We start from the raw sequence: 21,591 nt of genomic DNA, 5'->3' as shown, positions 1-21,591 counted from the left end.
TTCAGGGAGGAGCCAGCAGTTACTGGAAAAAGGCAATGCTCTCTCTCTCTCTCGAGTAAATCGCCTTACGGAGTATGCTCGCTCATCTCTAGTTGCGACATTTTGCAAAATAAATAAAGTTTTCCCACTTCTTCGCACCACAATAGTCTCAAAATGTTCACCATTTGCTTTTTCTTTGCCGTAAACTTGTAGAACTAATGAATCAAATGACACCTCACATGCCATGATAGCACGCAGGAGTCCAGAGCTACCGTAATTTTTATGACAATTTTTAGTACCTCAAAATGGATGCGCTATTGCATCATCCGATAATGTCATACCGAGGTCAGGCTCTTGTTGCTGGGTAGTGGTCCTTCCTCTTTACAATTAGATATTTAACACTGTCGTATGTGTGGTCTAGAAATTATTTTGATTTTAATACTTTCATGTTTTTGTAAAGCTCCCCGGCCCCCGTACGGTTCAAAACCTATAGACGTATTCTACGTCAAAATGCGCTCCAATTCTTTCCAAAGTATGTATATGGTGATACAACAGCCCTATTCTCATACACTAGATGTGTAATGTTTACAGATTTGATGTTGATTTAGGTACAAATAGTTGCAATCCCCTAGAAACACAAATTACACAAGACTTATGGATGTGCAGTGGAGTAACAAAGAAATATACTTACACGCTAAAACACCACTTGTAGCGCAATCAACTCCTGACTGCAGGTTCCACGACATTGGTGCAGGAGGGGGTGGAGGAGGAGGGGGAGGACGGGGCGCTTCTTCTTTAGGTTCCGAAATACTATCAACCTCCAGGTCCGTACTTCGCTCTGGGTCTGGAGGGAGTTCCTCTGGCATGAATGACACATCTGGAGTCTTGCAGCTACTATCTACAGTCTGTGAATCAGGAGTGAGCTCCTGCTCATTGGCTGGCTTCGGTGGACTGGGTGGTTTCAACTTAATTTCAGTTTTCTCTGTATCTGACCAAATTGGTTCTTCTTTGGCTTCGATTGGGCTTAGGATCTCCTGACTGCAGCTATCGGCCTTAGACTTCTTGAGTGAAGCCTTTGTTTTTAGTTTCTTTTTCTTCTTCTCTAGAGTTCCCTTGGTTTTAACAAGAGCTCCTCCAGCTCCTGTCGTCTTTACTTTCTTAACACCGGTCTTGGTTTTTAGGCCTTTTATTTTTTTAGGCCTTAAAAGAGGTTCTTTTATATCATCAGTTTCAGGTTTGGGCCGACTACTCTTAATATCGGTTATCTTATCTTCTGATTTAAGGAACGGAGAACGGCTCTCTCTATCCCGACTAAATTTAACCCCAATGGAACCTGCTTCTTTGACAGAGGTCGTACTACTTACTCCTTCACGAATTAAAACAGCCACTTTAGACTGAAGTTTAACCTTTCTGGTCGAACTTCCTTTGCCATCTTTATGACTGGTCTTAATTTTCTTTGGAGTTTTATCCTTTTCTGCACGAATCTTTTCTCGGTCTAACTTCAAAGGCTCAGGTTCTGGTTCAGGGACTTCTTTGAACCGCTTTTTATATCTCTCACGGCTGTCATCCGTGTAGGATCTATCCCGCTTTCTATCACGCTCTTTAGAGATTTTCTGTCTACTCTCCCTATCTCCCTCTCCCCTCTTTGTGTCATATTCCATGGGTAGCCTCCTCTTCCCAGAATCAGATTTCCCTGAATGCCTATCAAAAGGCCTATTTAATTTACCATCCCGGTCATCTAAAGTTTCACGGTCAGAATAGGTTTCAAAGCTTAGTCCTTCAGAATCATAGAGAACTTCTCTTTTACCAGACAGCTCAGGAGAGCGAAGCAACTCCTCCCTATCCAATTTCTCTTCTGGATTGACTGTAATAGTTCGCTTTATAGTAAAAAGATCAGCATTATTGAGATCCTGAATGGAAGGCGGCACTACTGACCGACTGTCTCGTCGTCTCCTTTCTAGTAGAGGAGGATTTTCGACCTTGGGTTCATCTAACGAGTGCCTTGATCTTGGTTTATCTTTTTCCTTCTGTTCATTCGAGTGACGTGATGACCGTCTGTCTCGGTCTCTTTCCCTAGATTTAGAGCGAGATCTTTTCTTCTTTTTCTTTACCTCTGACCGATGTTTCTCTTTGTGTTTATCTTTTCGAGACCGGTCAGTACTACCAGAATAAGACCACCGATGACTTTTCTCTTTTGATTTTGATCTACGACCTTTCCTCCTTTCAGCAGATGTACGAGAGGATCCTACAGCAGATAAGCTGGTGCTAATAGAAGGTGACCAAGAGCGTGATCTCCTTCTGTCTCTAGACCGAGATCGAGAAACCTTATTGTCCTTATTGTAAGAACGTGACCTAGACCGCTTACGATCTTTACCATCCTTTCCCATTTTTTTTGTATTGGACCAAGAAGTAGATGTCCTAGGTTCTTTTGACCTTTTTCGTTCTCTTGATCTCTTCCTGTCCCTTTTGTTTTTCTTACGGCTACGTGAACTGGAAGGAGAACGAGATTTTGACTGCTTTTTAGTTCTTGTGGGAGACCCTGACTTTTTACGATACCTCTCCCTGCGCTGATTTGTGATCTTTCTTCTCAGGTCCAGCCCTTTCCATCGGTTATCCATCTGATTTTCACCAAAATCAATCTGTAAGGCCCCTTCCTCATCTGAATCCGCATGCAGAGATAGAAAGTCATCTCCTTCAACCATTCTAAGTGGTCTCTCCATAACACGACACCGACTGCGGAACAAGGGCATTGGACTAAAACAATCTTCATCTGGCTGGACAATTTCTCCCTCTTCAATTTCGGAATCATATTTTCGATCAGAGTCGTCATCCCGATCCCTCCTTTCAGAGGAATGTCTTCGTTTGTGGCGTGATCTTGACTCACTTCCAAGTTTGGCAATTTTCTCTAAGCGTAAATAGGATTTCATGTCCGGCTTTGCTAAAGACTCTAGTGATACTTTAATTTCAACCTTAGATTTGGATTCCGCTTCAGATGAGAATTCTGATTTATGACTAAAGTCCTTACCAACATCTACAGTGAATACTCGTCTTATTGGCTCCACTGAAACATCCGACTGATTGGATTCATTCAAGGTCGAATCAGCAGCAGGTGGTTCATTTACATTTGTTTCCTCAGATACTTTAGGAGAAGCTTCTTGTACCTCCACATCATCTGTTGTGTCTAGATCTATGCTGGAGCTAGGACTGTAAGGTTCAAAATCCAGTTTTGAAACATTTTTGGAAGCAGACTCTGAGGAATCTTTGGAAAGTCTTTGTTCCAGTTTAAGACTGTCAACTTCAGGACTGCCCTCATGCTCATCAATCCCTTGAAACTTATCATATTCAGCAGGTTTTGAACTTTCCTTGTTTTTGTCTAGGCCTGGATATTCTGGGCTTAAACTGTTATCATCATAGATACCTGCCAAAGCTTCAGATATTCGACCTTCAGGATGGGATTCACTCCCAATATCATCGTCGTCATCATCATCATCCTCATATGGTGAAGGACTGCGCTCAGAAGAACTTGGATTAGAGCCGGTAGGATCAAATGGATCATATTTTTGATCTTCCTGTTCATCCATTTCTTTCTCAGGGGAGTCATCATAAATATAATCGCCATTCACATTCTCCTCGTCTGTTGGGTGAAAAGGGTCATAAATATCTAGATCCTGTGACATATTAGACTGCGTGCCACTGCCGCCAGCAGAGTGTGCGGGATTCTGTGAAGAGGACGATGAATAAGAGGAACTTGTATCTGTTTTTTCCAAAGAGCCAGCAGGTTGTGAATGCTGGTTGTTTGATGTGGACCCTTCTCCACCAAGTGGTCTTTGTTGTCCACCTGATACTCCAGTGCCATTTCCTAGAGCCAGTCCTAAGGACACTAAAGCATCAGAGTGGTCTGTAATAAATTGAGTATTGCTATTAATCAGACTAGTCCTGTTTGAGCAAAGTTTATTCTGTACCCTAGATATTGAGAAGGCATCCAATGGACTTTTGTCAGGCCACAAAAGTCCTGGTACCACAGCTGCTGTAGAAGGACTTTTCTGTTGTAAAGTCCTATCCAGATCTTTGCAGTGAACACCCTTTGATTTCGGTATTTGATCACATTTTGTGCTCACACCAGTTCTGTGCAAAGTCCGGGGCATATAAGGTTTTTTATTTAGAGGGCATTTAAGGTGTTCCAGTGAGTTTTCAGTTCTTGAGAACCTGGATGCCGTCTCCTTGATTGCCGATTGTCTTTCAGAGAGTTGCTGCCCTGAGGTACTTAGGCACACTGCAACAACAGGAAAACAAATGATAAGCATATAAAAGCAGGATCTAAAAGAGAATACAATTCAGAAAAAGATTTAAAACAACTTAGTAAATAGCTGAAAACCACCAATAATCTAAGTCCCTGCACACATGACAAGCATGCAACACACCCGATTTCTGGATCCTCCAGCGTCTGTCTCTTCTGAAGTTTCCTGGCCACGTACTTGAATAAGCTTCAACATCTCCAAGTCTGATCTCTGCCACAAATTCAACTTCATCCATTTCATCCATGGAACTTAGGAAAAAAAATGAACACATTCAAAATAGAGTATAAAATTAGTAAGGCTGGGTTCACACAGGGCGGATTCCCGTCGGAAATCTCGCGGTTTGGCCGCAGCAAAAATGGCGAGATTTCCGCCGGGAGAACCGCCGCGGTTTAAGCCGCGGCGGCTTTGAAGTGGCTCGGCCGCTTGCTTTTCCGTTGCGGCCGGCGCTCCCATAGAGGAGAGAGCGGCCGCGGCAAAATAAACAAACAAAAAAAAAAAGTAAATAGACATGCTGCATCTTCCGGAACCGCGGCTGCGGCGGCCGCGGTTTCAGCCTGATTTATCGCTGCGGATTGGCCGTCCCGTGTGGACGAGGTTTCTGAGAAATCTTGTCCACATGGCTGGCTAATCCCGAGATTAATCCGCCCTGTGTGAACCCAGCCTAAGTGATTAGATGTGTCAATTAAAGGGTTTTTTTGAGCTGTAGGGAAGGAAAAAAAATTACAGGAGGGCAGGCAATAAAACAAAAACAACAAATCAAGTTGTACTCGCTGCTCCAGTCTCCCACCACTTCAGCATGCACTCCTGTCCTTTCCTTCAGTCTTTGTTACATTGGCTACAGTAGACTTTGATTGGATACTGGACTTCAACTGATCCCAAAACCATGCTCATAAAGAAGAAAAAAAAAAAAAAAAAAAAAGGTCTCCACCAGAACAAGCTGATTACCAGATATCCTCCCGCTGGAACCAACAAAATCAGGAATCCATCAGCAATTGTGACATTTTGCCCACTGAAGAAAAACAGGGAACATGGGAATTTTCCTCATCCCCTCATAACACCAAGCAAATTTTGGTCTTATGAGGATCACTACATTGGCCCTATGTATTTTATTGTAAACACGGATAGCGTCCCACAAGAAAGAAAAGATTTTTTAAAATATTTAATTGCTACTATTTGGGCCCTTTTTCTTTTTTAAGGTTGAATGCCCACAGACGGATTATCGCTGCGGAAATCGCGGTCAGACACCCATCACAAATTTTGCAGCAATGTCCGTCCATAGACATGCTGTGTTAAATAATTCTCCCTGCTCATGAGTGACGTCTTCTATTGCAGTCAATGGAAGCCGACCGTCCCACGATACTTCCGCAGTGTGAGCACAGCAGAAGTATCATGGAAATCCGCGTCACAGCCCAGCCCCTGCGCGTCATGCGCTACACTGCGAATGCAGGCTGAACAAGACACTCGTGGCAGATCTGGAGAGGTGGGTACAGGGTCTTTGGGGGGCGCTGGGTCTGATTCCGCTGCGATATTTCGCAGGCGGAATCCAACCTGGCCGTGGACATGAGGCCTTACAGGACAAGTCGAATATTGTTTAGGGATCATTGTCAGTTAATTATGTAACATTTCATTTATAGAATTTTCTTTGGTATTGGGGAATGAATAGCAAAACAATTCTGTCTTTGTTTTTTTCCAGCTGTACAGCGTGAACCATTAACATTTATAGTGAATGAAGCTTTATTGTATGACAATGGTGGGATATATAAAAGGGTTTTTTTTTTATTTTGATGAAATAATATTGATGTCAAAAAATGTTTTTGGATTTGTTTTTTGCAGTATGATTTTTTTCTTCAATTGTTTAATTCACTCAATTTTGTTTAGGGAACTGATTGTAACATTATTAATTTATTTTAACATAATGAATAGAGATGAGCGAGCAGCCAAATATTCTCTCTCTCTCATATTCTCTCTCGGGTTAGCGTGAATGAAAAGATATGGAAACAGGTGAATGCCAATTTCATCACCAATGTATCGCACAAGATTACAGGCTATAGTAGATCAGATTTACTTATAAACCCGTTGAGGGGCTTTATTCTGAAGCGCCGACTTTTGACAGCGGCTGCATGAGAAGCCTAGCGCGAGTCTAACAACGGGGACCGAAGACACCCTTTACATATTTAACCCTTTACTGACCGCTGCATGTAAAAAAAAAGTCACCCTCAACCTCTGGCTGAGCTTTATAGGCTTTCTAATGCACAACTATACTTAAGTACAGTAGTGTATTAGAAGAATTATAAAAGACAGACAGACAGCTAAGGCCTCCTGCACACGGGCGGATTTGTATTGCAAAATCCGGAGCAAGATTCCGCCTCCGGATTTTGCAGCAATGAGAAAACGCGATTTCCCACCCACGAGTGGAAATCGATTGAGATTTTCTGCTCGCAGGCAAGAAATCGCAGCATGCTGTGATTTTGTGCGGGCTACGCATGGCTGGCTCCCATTCAAGTCAATGGAAGCTGTCCATTTCGCAGCTATTCTGCAATCATCATTGCTGAATTGCCATAGTGAAGGCGCGGCGTCCTCTGTACTGCGCACGTGCTTGCTAGCACTCGAGCTGGCACATTCACAGCAGAGAAGACGCCGGACAGGTAAACTGGGGTGTACCCAAATATGATGGCATTAAAAAAAATACAACTTGCAAAAAACAAGCCCTCATATAGCTAGGTCAATGGAAAAATTAAACCACTGTGGATCTAAAAATGTGACAATGAAAAATTAGTTGGTCATTAAGATGCAAACAGGCTTCATCAGTAAGGGGTTAATTAGCAATATGACCGTGCTTGTCATTTCTATATTCCAATAAACTCTTGCACCGATACTTACTACAAATCTTCATATTCTAGGTTCTCTTCTATAGAAGACTGGAGACGAGACCCTGCTGTGATTGTACTACAAGTCTTTTCAACATATTCTAATGCACTAGCTGGATTAAACAACGGATCAGTTGTGGGTTCAGGAATCTGGAACAGAAAAAAGGGCGATACATATAAATGCAAATTATATGGCTTTCAAAACTGGTCCTATGGGCAAAAACAGTAACGTTCTTATAATCCACCTACAACTGAAAAAGCAGTATAGCAGCAATGGGCACATCAGTACAAAGCCAGGAATATTTGCCATCTAAAAGTTTGGAACGTTGCCGGATAACTTCAGTGGAAGCTGTAATACTGGTTGTGACAATACAAGGACCTGATAGATTATTCTTTGGGAATGTGGGGAGATATAATATCCTTATTTGATATCACAGAGGTGCTGTGTCAATCTTCTCGTATATCCTACCAAGCAAGTGTACAAAATAAAAAAAATTTTTGATTTTTTTTCTTACTGTAAATTTTTATTTGAAATTTTCAAATTTTACAATATTGTAGTAAACATTTAATTGAAATACATCACAGTCTCAATATTATATCACAGAAGTTGTTTGTAGTAGTATGGGTCGGGGGAACGAGAGAAGAGAGCACACCTAGCAGGCATGTTTGAGCATTCCTCCCTCCTGGTATCCCGGCCCAATCTGGAAATTAGACTGTTGGTTAACGGAAACAGAGTACTAATGGCCTGGCCAGGGCCTAACCTGAGTTTTGGGGGAGTAGGGGAGAAATAGGGAAAGGTAGGGGAGGGGTGACTTCTGAGGCGGAAGGGGTTTTTGTTCCCATGGGGTGGATGTTGTAGAGGGCGGTTTCGGGCTGTAACACGGTGAAGTGACAGAGGTTGATCTTTGTTGTTCTAGTTCCCTTATGTGTTTACAGGGAGGTTAGGAATCTATTGTTTTGTGATGGGTGGGAATAATCTAGCCATGGGGACCATATTTTTAAAAATTTCTCATGTCTGTCGGCTAGAATAGAGGTCAGCTTTTCATTTATTAGGTACCAGTCCATCCTGCGCTTAACCTCAGTGAAGTCCAGGGTAGCTTTGCGCCATGAATGGGCAATAACTTGTTTTGTGGCCAGAAATAGAAAGGATATTAACTTTCTTGAGTCAGGAGGGATATTGGTTATGCGTTTATTTAATAATGCTTCCCAAGGGTCTTTGCGGATGTTGTAGCCTGTGACTGAATATATTAGGGAGTAAACTCGGATCCATAGTCTCTTAACCCGAGGGCAGGAACACCATATGTGGAGCATATCTCCCGAAACTAGACATCCGCGAAAGCAGTTGGGAGAGCATCCGGGTATTGCGTGGGCTACTCTATCTGGGGTTAAATACCAGCGGAATAAAATTTTAAATGAAGTTTCTAGCATTAATGTGTTTCTGGCGCTAATGTTGGTTGACCCCCATATTTGAGTCCAGTCCTCTTCGGATAGAGTTTTGCCTAGGTCTCTTTCCCAACGCGTTATGTACGGCATTTGAGAGCGATAGGAGGAATGAACCAAATCTGAGTAAATCTGCGAAATGAAGCCTCTTGCATGTGGGTATTTCTGGCAATATCTCTCAAATGGGGTTAAGGTCAGTGGAGAACTTGTGTTCTTGAGGAGTGAGGATATAAAGTGTTTTAGCTGCAGGTATCGGAATATTTCCGAAGATGGTAAGTTATATTTTTCCTGTAGTGTAGGAAAAGGAGTAAGCCCTTTTGTTGAGAGCAAGTGGTATACTTTGATGAGGCCTGACTTCGTCCAATTCTTAAACAACTGAGGCGATTCTATTCCTGGTATAAACATAGGATTTCGCAAGAATGGCGCAAGGGGTAGGTGCGGAGATATTCGTTTTCCTGAATATTTTATTGAGTCCCAGATATGGAGGGAATGGTTGATAACAAGGTTGCTAACAAGGGGTCTATGTTTAGGTGGTATCCATAAAATGGAATTGGTGGTAAGGGGATGTATTTCTGTTGCTTCCAGTGATACCCAGAGAGGAGTGTTAGAGAAGGAGTGTAGGAGGGCCAGTTGAGCCACCTGGGCCGCTTGGTAATATTTTGAGTAATTAGGAACTCCTAAGCCTCCCTTTCTTCAATGTCTATATAAGGTAGATTGTGGGACCCTGGGAATACCGCCAGCCCACACGAATCGGAGGGACATTTGCTGAAGAGTCTTCAGCATGTATCCAGGCACCCGTACCGGGAGAGCTCTGAAATCGTATAATAGTTTAGGGAGAAATGACATCTTTAGGGCGTTAGCTCTCCCAAGCCCGGAGATGTGATATCGGGTCCAACTTTCCAGGAGTAACCTTGTTTTGCGAAAAAAGGGAATGTAGTTTTGGCTGTACAAAGATGAATAGGAGTTAGTCAGTTGGATGCCCAGGTAGCCCAAAAAGCCCGTCGCCCACTGAAAGGGGAAGTTTGTCTGGAGCAAATCCACCGTCTCAGGTAATAGTGTGAGGTTGAATGCTTTGGATTTTGTATGGTTAATTGTTAAGCCAGAGATTGACCCGAATCTGGATAGTTCCGCCATGAGGTTGGGTATGGTTGTGTGTGGGGAAGATATGAGCAGTAATAAGTCATCAGCAAACATTGCGAGTTTGTGATGAACTGAGGCGATCTCGATTCCTTTTATATCAGGGTTGTTATGAATTTTAATAGCCAGGGGTTCCATGGCCAGAATGAAAAGTAGTGGGGATAGTGGGCAACCCTGTCGTGTTCCCCGATGGATTGCGAATGTATCGGAGCAGAAGCCCCTGTATCGTACGAAGGCCTTAGGGTGGGCATATAGTATTCGTAGCCATGTGAGGAATTCGTTGGGGAATCCCCACCTGTCGAGGACCGAAAATAAGTATTCCTAACCTAATGTGTCGAACGCTTTATGTACGTCTAGGGATAGAAGCATAGCTGGGATCTTTCTGGTGTGGATTATTCTTCGAATGCTGTCAGGAGCCTGACGGCCTGGGACAAATCCTACTTGATCTTTATCAACTAGTGTGGGGAGGGCCGTATTTAATCGCGTCGCTAGGATTGTGGTGAGGAGCTTTACGTCTACATTTATTAAAGAAATGGGGCGATAGTTTTGTTTGTCTAACAAATCTTCTCTGTCTGGCTTAGGTATCATTGATATGGAGGCCAGAAGGGCTGTCTGGCCTACTCGGTGGCCATCTCTCACTGCATTGAAGTAATCGGCCAGATAGGTGCTTAGGATTGGCGAAAATTTTTTATAATACGGGGCTGAAAAGCCATCTGGGCCAGGTCTTTTATTGGGTTTTAGTGCTTTAATAGCATGAGTCACTTCTTCATGGGTAATTTTAGATGCCAGGTTGTCGAGGAATGTTTCTCCAAGTGTTGGTAGCGGGATTTCTTGGAGATAAGAAGTGATTTCATTTCTTGGAAGAGCACATTGTTGTGAATACAATTTGGTTAAGAACTTTTGGAATTCCCGCGTTATTGTGTTTGGGTTTGCTGTAACTCTATTTTGGTTTGTGTGTAGTTTGTAGAAAGGGTTTATGTTGGGGTGCGAGCGAAGTCAACGGGCTAGAGGTGTGGAAGGTTTGTTGTTAAGTACATAAAAACGCTTGTCGGGACCATCGTATTTTCTGTTCTATTGTATCTGTAAGGCAAAGGTCTAGCTCCGTTTTAGCTCGAGATAGCGCTTGGAGATTATTTTAAATTAAAAAGTTTTTAAAGTTGCCAAAACACATACAGAATTTTCGTTTTCCGCATGAAGGCAAGCTCTCTCTTCTGGACCCACCAGTCTCTTCATTGGTTTCTTTTTGCAAGTCTTTTTGGACTTTGAACATTTTGATTTTAAGTCTACGAAATAAAAAGAAAAAAATATTATGCACAAAACTAATGACAAGATACATGAACCTTGTACGGCATCTGAAGGTAGTATGTATAATACATTAGTATGGTCACTAGTGGTATTCTATACAGAGTTGATGTGCTCCTGTAATGCAGCCTTGGAGCAGAGCTATGTCACATCTTCAAAGATGCATCACGGGTCTTCAGTTAGCCTCCAAAATGGAGTTCAGGAGCCATTAATGGGTATTACTAGTAGTTATTAGGAAATTATATAGCACCAGTGTTTCTGGTGGCGCAATGCGCCAGACAGCTCTGCTACATGCACGTCACACACACACACACACACACACACACACACACCTCTGCTACATGCACGTCTCACACACACACACACACACACCTCTGCTACATGCACGTCTCACACACACACACACACACACACACACACACACACACACACACACACAGCACTGCTACATGTACATCATATATAGCTCTGCTACATACATTCTTCATACAACAGAGATGAAAAGCACTGGTCCCCCCCCCCCTGGTAATGTGACCGCAGACTGCTCCCACACAGGAGACGGATTACATGACGGTGACATCATCACAGGTCCTGTAAGCACACGGATGCTGTAGGTGTTCGTTAGTATTCCATCTCCTACAAACCCCTGCTGCCTCAGTTGCTATAGAATACTAACGAACACCTAGCCGGACAGCAGCCGTGTGCTTACAGGACCTGTGATGACCTCACCGTCACGTCATCGGGGGTGTTACAAGCTCTGCCCCCTAATCACATGACAGTGATGTCATTACAGGTCCTTCATCCGGAGGTTACCCCGAATGAGTTATGCATCCCCTAAAACCCCCACGGCCTCAGGTACTATGGCATAGGAGCTCAGATGACGTCACGGTCATGTGATCAGGGGCGGAGCATGTAACTCACTGACACAGGGTGGACCTTTGATGACGTCACTGTCATATGATCATGGGCAGAGCATCTACATCAAGCACGGACAGACAGACAAGTGGTCGTTAGTAGTTTGACTTCACTTACCAACAAAGCGAACTTAAGAGGACACTCCATGACCCCAGGTAGTGAGCAAAACAAAAGAAACTACCCAGGCAAAACTTCATTAACATTCCCCATAGTGCTGACCCAACATACCTGTAACCCTGTAGAGCGGTTTCTTGCTTTCACTGACAACTTGCTGCAAAGCTTTCTACAATGGAATAAAAAAGTAATTTAAGCTAATGATGAGGGAAGATCTCATAGCTCCCACACTTGAATGTAATGTTCCTGAACACATCACTGTATCAAGGTGTTCTATTAGGGCACATGGACTTGATAGAGGTCTCGTCAGAGGGTGGGGAGCCACAACAGAACAGTGACTCCCGCTGTATAGGATTTCCATGTAGAAAGAAAAAGGGACTGGCTGCATGCAGGGGTGCAATAGAAAATATAATTTATTGCCCCATCACAGACATAAAAAGCAATGTTTCGGCCGTATGGCCGCCTTCAAGCTCTTTCGCTGTATAGGATTTGGCAGAGCCATATATTACATTGTCATCAATATACCGAGTGTGGTTTTTCTCAGTAATAGAGACCAAGTAATCTTGTAGATATGATACCTTTTAATGCCTGACAAAAATACATGATGTTATAGTGAGCTTTCCAACTTACGCAAGGTTCTTCCTCAGGCATAATGGAACAGGTCTAAAGACGCATTTATATAAATACATATACACAATCACTTGGGAGGGCACAAATATGGTATTATTAATTTGCACTTCAAACAAATTCCAGGACATGATTAGAAGGCACAGACATGATGTGATTAATAGCACTATAGATAAATAACAGAAAGGGGTGAGCAGGACAGTAAATACTTAATTAGTCCAGTGACAAGAAATGTGAAAGTTTTATGGTCACTAAATTGATGTTAGGGGGTCACCCCGAGACACCATATTTCCCCTGCAATGACCATTGAAAAGGAATACACAGTACTGCGCAAACGTTTTAGGCAAGCGTTTATTTTTGTCAATTAACAAAATTTAATTAATTGAAAAAAAAAAAACAACTATTAACTCCTCTATTTTTGAAAGCATTCTTACTTTGCAGCATTTTTCCACACCTGCCCTAAACTTTTGCACAGTATTGTAAGTCGCCGACAGCTATGAGTTTCAGAAGCTGGGCCCATGGCTTGATTTTGATAAAGGAATGTCATGTTGAGACAACCCGCTTTAAGGTCAAGATGAAAAGTAGCTGAAAATACTTTTTGCAGTTTTCTGATCAACGTACGAGACATATTTAGCACAAATTACCAGAATGATGTGTCCGGGGTAGATCACTTCAGTAGGATCATGTTCGGCGACCTTGGCAGACAGCTCAGGCTCATCCTCCGATAATGTTGGCTCTGTCGTCAGGACGGATTCTGCCGTTGCCTCCTCTTCAGCATCATCCTTGGTTTGTTTCTGTTCCTGGCGGTCTTCTGCCATTACTGCAACCTGCAATTAAACACCTAAAAGATAAATGATAAAAAAAGATGTTAACGATGAAAACCCGGAATAGTGATCTCCAGATGTAGGTCGTTAGAAGTCGTAGTCTTGCAACAGCTGGAGGGTCAAATGAGATTACAGTGAAATTGGTGCAATCTGCTAAAACACACTAACATATGGGGAAAAAGACTTTTCTCCCTATTTCAAGGGCAAGAGTACAAGAAAAGTGAAATATGAAAAGGATCAATTGCACCGAGGAGTAGATACATTGTAACAGCTGTGAGGTCCATGACTGACGCACTTCATCTGGAGGACCGTTCGGCCCCTCGCGCACATTGAGAATGAAGAGGCTACAACATTGGGTAAAGTTTTGTAAGAAAGTTTCTACGATGTGCAGCTTTTGCAACTCGACTCTAGCGATTAAAGGGGTTGTCCCGAGGCAGCAAGTGGGTCTATACACTTCTGCATGGCCATAATAATGCACTTTGTAATGTACATTGTGCATTAATTATGAGCCATACAGAAGTTATAAAAAGTTTTATACTTACCTGCTCCGTTGCTGGCGTCCTCGTCTCCATGGTGCCGACTAATTTTCGCCCTCTGATGGCCAAATTAGCCGCGCTTGCGCAGTCCGGGTCTTCTCCTCTTCTCTATGGGGCTCCGTGTAGCTCCGCCCCGTCACGTGCCGATTCCAGCCAATCAGGAGGCTGGAATCGGCAATGGACCGCACAGAAGCCCTGCGGTCCATGAAGACAGAGGATCCCGGCGGCCATCTTCAGCAGGTGAGTATGAAGACGCCGGACCGCCGGGATTCAGGTAAGCGCTGTGCGGGTGGTTTTTTTAACCCCTGCATCGGGGTTGTCTCGCGCCGAACGGGGGGGGGGGGGTTTAAAAAAAAAAAAACCCGTTTCGGCGCGGGACATCTCCTTTAAGTATTACTTTACATCTATGCAAGGGCCTGTTCGGAAATACTGTCGCCAAGTAAAGCCAGTTCTCATGTCAGGCCATCAGTTAGAGATACACTGGAGGGAAACTGATCACATGATCGTCTATGGGTTCGTTCATAGCAACCGGCACATCAATTCCGATGCCGGATGTTTCACTACACCAGGCAGAAGACATAAGGTTCTCAGGAACTAGACACAACTGATATATGCGATCACACCACAGATCCGCTCTACCCCTTGTTCATCCTCGTTTTTAAAAAATGCGCAAGTAAAGTAAAGTTCCTCCAGTCCGGCATCTTGTAGACAACACATTCCAGTAATCAAGAATGAGATGAAAAATAATGCCATGCCAGATTAGCAAGAACTTTGCTTGATGGTCCAGAATAGGACTCAGCGGTCAACAACCCCTTTAAGGCTTAGCTTCAGTTCCAGACTCGTTGCTAGGACATCCCAGTTAATGCGTGAACACTGCCATTAGTACGTATGCGGTCAATAGTGGCCAAAGGGCATCAGCAGAAGGGAGCGTTGGGAGTCCGCAGGGATGTATATACTTGTTCTATCCAATGTTTTGTGAATTCTGATAATCTGGCATCTCAGTAAGCAAGAGTATGATGGACACAACGCTTGAATATTCATGTATTACATCTATACAGCCCTATCCCATATAGATCAACTACTTACTGTCTCAACACCAAGATACGGTAAGCACCTAACATCATCCTTATACCCGATTGCTGCCACCTTGCCACTCCACAGGTGTTTTAGGACTAAGCGGAAGCACCCGGAGCTAGACATTGCCGTCAACGCCACTCTCCACCAATATGAGTGAGACATTATGTATCCACGTCTAAGAGTGACAGCTGCTAGTACAGCGCCCTCTTCCTATCACATTGGGGGGAAATGGATTGTTTTTAAGTTACAGCTATGGAACAGTGCTGTCCGGGCTGGACACAAATGGCAACAAGGCTGTAAATTATTGTTGCCATTTTGCAAAACAATCTTTGCCATTTCAAGTCCTGTTAGGCCTCCTTCCCACGAACGGATTTCCGCCGCGTAATTCGCGGCGAAAATCCGCTGCGTTGCACGCAGCTATTAGGTTCTATTGAACCTAATAGCTCCATGCTCACGATGCGTAATTCCACCGCGGAATTACGCACCGCGATTTCTCCCGTCCTCACCCGCAGCATGCTCTATTTTCTGCGGGTGAGGACGGGCTGTACGCACTGACGGCTTCCATTGCAGTCAATGGAAGCCGTCCATTCACGCTATCTCCCGCTGTAACCAGCGGGAGATAGCGTGAAAAAACGCTTTCCCGCCCACCGCCGAGCGTCATATGACGCCAAATGACGCGGTCCGGCCGCGTCACGTGACACGGCTGGTGACGCGAGAGCGGTGGGCGGTGACGAGCGGTGACGCGGCGGTGGTGGGCGGGGAAGCGATTTCACGCTATCTCCCGCAGGTAAGTATAGGGGCTCTGGGGGGCGCCGTGACGGGCTTCACAGCGGAATATTACGCTGCGGAGCCCGTCACGCTCGTGGGAAGGAGGCCTTAGGGTCAGTAAGTAGCAGGAAAACAAAAGACATCACTCTAAGGGGTGTGTTCACACGTCACAGATTTTGGTGCGGATCTGCAACAATTTCACCCTTTAAATAAATTCTAATTGAAGGGATGAAATCTGCTATAGATCTGCACCAAAATATGCAGGAAAGACCAGAAGCAATGGGATGAAACTGATAGGGAGGAGACACAGATTAGATATTAGAAAAAGCTTTCTGACAGTGAGGTGATCAATGAGTGGAACAGGTTACCACAGGAGGTGGCGAGTTCTCCTTTAATGAAAGCATTCAAACAGCAGCTGGACAGACATCTGTCTGGGATGATTTAGTGAATCCTGCGCAGGAGGTTGGACCCGATGACCCTGGAGGTCCCTTCCAACTCTATCATTCTGGGAAATCAGCAACATGTCAATGCACCCAAAAAGGTGCTCATACAAATTTTATGAATGTCAGTCGACCATCTAATGTGTATGAGGACGTTCCAACTCTCCACACATAGAAGATTCTTTGTGCTCATGGGAAATAAACCACCGTCAATTGCTGTCTGTCAATGGCTTATTGCCCTCTGGCATGGCAAACACATGCACATGGGCCAAGCCCAGCCTGCATGTATGTATATGGAAGGGTGGGAAAGAATAGTTGTTGGCCATCTGAGGTTTATGGTCACTTGAAAGGGGGTTCCAGGGAGGCAAAATCCTTACCAGGACTTAGAATCATAGAATTGTAGAGTTGGAAGGGACCTCCAGGGTCATCAGGTTGCGTGTTGGATTCTCCAATTCCAGTCCAGTTCTGTCACTAGGTCACATGGTCAAGAGTCCGTAATGTCATAGCCGACAGGGCTGTGGAGTCGGAGTCATTGAGTCAAAGTCCCATTTTGGTGGGGTCATGGCTAATGCAAAGAGAGAAGGGATCTTGGCTTGATCATGACGTGATGGGCACAGAGAGAGTCCATACAATGTGACCCAGTGTTGTAACTTCCACTTCTGGGCTGGTTCCAACGCAGCAGGTCTGGGTAAGGATGTCACCTCCCTGGACGACCTCTTTAGGGGTAAATTCACATGCAGCAGTTTTGTTGCTGAAACTCTTGCAAGTAAAAGTCAGTTCCATACATGTGCATGGGGTTGTTTCAGCGGCAGCCGTAGGGATTTTGCAAGTCCTACTCAAATGAATCAGATAGCTGTAGAAAGTTCTGCAATAATTACCATGTGTGATAAACCTGCTCCATACCGCAACATACTGACACCAGAACACAGCGAGACAAGCCAGAGAAAAAAATGCTAAAGGTGGACAACATTTCCAGAAGAGAACGAATATAGGAAGTCTGGAGGAGGACTGTACAGAACTGTCCATCCAGAGCAGGGTTTCCCAACTCCAGTCCTCCGGGACCCCAACAGGTCATGTTTTCAGGATCTCCTATAGTAAGAACCCCTGTGGCAATGTCTGATAATAATTACATCACCTGTGCAACACTGAGGAAATACTGAAGACTAGAGCTGGGAAACCCTGATGCAGAGTATCTGGTCACAGCGATCTTCTGAGATGTCCCATACATGACGTGAGTGCGGCCATGTCCAGCACCCAAATTAGTTAAATAAAAATACGGCAGCATTTAAAGGGATTGTCCTGTTACAACTTTTTAAAATCACACCAACATAGGTTCAACTAATAAAACAAATGGCTACTTACCCTCATCAGCCTTGGCGATCTCGAGCTGCAGCACAGAGATTTTGACAGTCTCTGATGACAGCAGAAGTCAGGTGACCGCTGCCTGCCAATAAGAGGCTGCAGCATCCGATTGGTAGTCAGCAGTCACCTGACTTCCACTGTCCTCAGAGACTGGAAAAATGGCAATTCTGCAGTACGGGGTCACCAGGGCTGAGAGGGGTAAGTACCCGTTTGTTTTAACATATGTAGCTATAATTTTAGAAAGTTCTTCTGTACTCGGACGACCCCTTCAAGTGAGTGCTCACTGGTCTATACATAGGTGAGCGAGAGCTTGAGGAGACGGAGCGGATGAAAGGGCAAGAAGGAAACTTTGTTGCATATCATGTTGACAAACAACGTCCTTGAATTATGCGCTTCTTGTTTGGTTTAAGCTGTCATTAAAAACCAGTACCCGCTCGGGCGCTTATCGTGCCGTTTATACACTAATCGTTAATGCATAGAGATAATACACACTAAACGATTAGTGAACGCAGTCTAAACACGCTGCCCAAGCCGGCTGGTGATGATGTCATTAGCTCATTCGCTCCTGCAGACAAACTTTTGATTGTTGTGAAGTGTATAAGGGGCATTAAGCTTCCCTCACTCCGGCGTTAGGGTCAGTTCAGGGATTCTGTCGCTCTGCTCTTACAGAAGTAAAACTGATATTAAAAAAAAAGGATCAGGTTTTTTTTACCATTCATTTCAATTGGGTTTAAGAAAAAACGGAAAGGCTTCCATTCCATCAGGCTTCCTGTTTTTTGGGGGTTTTTTTAATCAAAAAATGGCGAAATCTGCAGCCTTATTTTTCTGTTTAAAAAAAAAACGACAGAATAGAAGCGAACAAAACCCTTTCCATTTTTTTTTTTTATAAATCAATGGGGGAGGAAACAGTTCCCCCCCCCCCCTACAAAAACGGAGCAGAGAGACGGAAACCCTGAACTGACCCTAACACCGATGTAAATGCAGCATTATATAGTAAAAGCCCCAAGTAACCTGCTCTCATACATCATTTGGTTCCAATTGTTTTTATATATGTGTTATCCAGTTATAACCCTAAATCAGTATTATAGGGGGCGTCTGACACATATGACAGCCGCGGTGGCCTCATCACTTATACATGCTGTAAGACAGCAGCAAGTGACATATAGAAGGTTTTGGGCTTGTCCCTGTTACTTCTATAGAGATCCCATATTGTGCAATATAAAGCCCATAAGATGAGTGCAGGAGAATATATTCTGCATATGATACACTGATGCAACATTATATATATAGTGACAGATCCCCATATATTTTTATATATATATATATATATATATATATACACACACACACACACACACACACACAGTATATATATATATATATATATATATATATATATATATATATATATATAGATCTGTCACTATAGAGGCAGATATATACACATGCCATGTATACCTGACTGTATACGTGCACTGTACCTGTATACACAAAGATCTGTCACTATAAATACAGGGATGCCATGAATACCTGACTGTATAGGTATAGTATACCTTGTATATGATGCCATGTATACATGACTGTATAAGTACACTGTACCTGTACACACAGGCATATGTCACTATATATACACACACACATATACCATGTATACCTGGCTGTAAAGGTGCCCTGTACCTGTATACATAGGGATCAGTCACTATAGATACAGACATAACATGTATACTTGACTGTATAGGTGCCCTGTACACACAGGGACCGGTCAGTATAGATACATGTATATCTGACTATATAGGTGCCCTGTACCTGTATACACAGGGATCTTTCACTATAGATACAGATATACCATGTATACTTGACTGTATAGACGTACTGTAGGCGAGATATATATGGATCGGTCACTATAGATACAGAAATGCCATGTATACCTGACTGTATGGGTGCCCTGTACCTGTATACACAGTGATCTGCCAGTATAGATATACCAAGTATACCTGACTATATAGGTGCTCTGTACCTGTACACACAGGGATCTGTCAGTATAGATACAGATATACAATGTACACCTGACTGTATAGGTGCCCTGTACCTGTATACAAAGGGATTGGTCAGCATAGATATGCCATGAACACCTGACTATATAGGTGCTCTGTACCTGTACACACAGGAATCTGTCACTATATAGATGCCATGTATATCTGACTATAAAGGTGCACTGTATCTGTACACACAGGCATCTGTTACTATATATACATACACTATGTACACATGACTGTATAGGTGCCCTGTACCTGTACACACAGGGATTTGCCAGTACAGATACAGATATACCCTGTATACCTGACTGTATAGGTGCCTTGTACCTACAGGGATCTGTCAGTACAGATACAGATATATTAAGTATACCTGACTGTATAGGTGCCCTTTACCTGTATACACAGCGTTCTGTCAGTATAGATATACCATGTATACCTGACTATATAGGTTCCCTGTACCTGTATACACAGCGATCTGTTAGTATAGATATGCCATGTATACCTGACTATATAGGTTCCCTGTAACTGTTCACACAGGCATCTGTCACTATACATATACCATGTATACCTGACTTTATAGGTGCCCTGTACCTGTATACACATATACCATGTATACCTGACTGTATAGGTGCTCTGGACCTGTATACACAGGGATCTGTCAGTATAGATATGCCATGTATACCTGACTGTATAGGTGCCCTGTACCTGTATACACAAGGATCTTTCAGTACATATACAGATGTGCCCTGTATACCTTACTGTATATGTGCCCTGTACCTACAGGGATCTGTCAGTATAGATATACCATGTATATCTGATTATATATAGGTGCCCGGTACCTGTATACACAGGGATCTGTCAGTATAGATACACGTATATCTGACTATATAGGTGCCCTGTACTTACTGGGATCTGTCACTATAGATACATGTATACCTGACTGTATAGGCACCCTGTACCTGTGCACACCGGGATCTGTCAGTATAGCTGCTCCCAGATGTAGTGCACACCTGGCTGCACAGCTCTGCACGGAGCACACGGGCCTGCACTACACCATTATGCCTGCAGATTGCTTATAAATGACGATTAGTAATCAGATCCATCAGATCGTCCCGATGGCTCCATATCCCGTAACATATCTCCCCATCCGGCAGGAAGACCCCTCCCAGCCCCCGGCCTTCTCCCCGCACTCATCCCCTGCCTGCTCAGACCCACCGACTCACGCAGGCGCTTGCCGCTTACAATCCGCCTCTTTTTGGACGCCCTGCACTGGCGAAAAACGATTTTGGTGGATTTCCCAGCTTTACAACAAAGGGAGCTTCCCCAGCCTTCCAGCGGCCGCCATCTTACCCCGCTGCTTCAGCGGGTCCTAGCAGTTGCACGGCATGCTGGGCGTTGTAGTCCTGTGGTGCAGACGGTCACTGCGTAGGTCGGGGAAGCCACACTCAGTCACATACTACAAATCCCAGAGCGCACCACAGTGTACGTCGACAGCTTGCTCATAACCTGACGCAAAGCACGTCGGGAAGTGTAGTTCACTGTTTATACGGTAAGGATAGAGGGCCAATAGCAAAGAGAGAAGGCTGCACTCTGTGACCCAGAATGCAACGCGGCACAGCGGAAATGACTCGAGATAAGGCACGTATGGAATGTTGGGAGTTGTAGTGCATAGGAGGTCCTGCAGCAATTGCGCATTCGGTGTTGAGATTTGCAATTGCAGATAATAGTCGGGTGTGAATTTAGACGGGTTTCCTGCAAGGACAGCCTCAGAATAGAGTGACCAATAGAATATTGTATTACTGGGTGTCAGGCATCTGGCGATATCACAGGCCAACTTCTCGAATTTGGCAACATACAAATATACAATAA

General features: G+C 43.9%; 1 protein-coding gene across 4 annotated transcripts in view; it reads right to left on the bottom strand.

The window, feature by feature from the left end:
• The window catches only part of SCAF1 (SR-related CTD associated factor 1), a 29,777-nt gene extending 8,588 nt beyond the window's left edge, over positions 1-21,189 (bottom strand). The window contains exons 1-7 of one of the 4 annotated variants that reach the window (XM_066607200.1): positions 21,073-21,189; positions 13,324-13,520; positions 12,167-12,221; positions 10,895-11,004; positions 7,158-7,294; positions 4,401-4,525; positions 671-4,252 (exon numbers count right to left, since the gene is read on the bottom strand). In XM_066607200.1, coding sequence (XP_066463297.1) covers positions 671-4,252; positions 4,401-4,525; positions 7,158-7,294; positions 10,895-11,004; positions 12,167-12,221; positions 13,324-13,497 — 4,183 coding nt within the window. In that variant the 5' untranslated portion in view covers positions 13,498-13,520; positions 21,073-21,189. Of the gene's footprint in view, positions 1-670; positions 4,253-4,400; positions 4,526-7,157; positions 7,295-10,894; positions 11,005-12,166; positions 12,222-13,323; positions 13,521-20,937 lie in introns of all 4 variants that reach the window. The other 3 variants (XM_066607198.1, XM_066607199.1, XM_066607201.1) reach the window with 3 other exon arrangements.
• Positions 21,190-21,591: the final 402 nt, after the last annotated feature.

The sequence above is a fragment of the Eleutherodactylus coqui genome, chromosome 6 (genome assembly GCF_035609145.1).
Source record: "Eleutherodactylus coqui strain aEleCoq1 chromosome 6, aEleCoq1.hap1, whole genome shotgun sequence".
In the NCBI taxonomy this organism is placed as follows: Eukaryota; Metazoa; Chordata; class Amphibia; order Anura; family Eleutherodactylidae; genus Eleutherodactylus; species Eleutherodactylus coqui.
The sequence above is the reverse complement of the archived record's forward strand: the minus strand, read 5'-3'. Positions and strand labels throughout refer to the sequence as shown.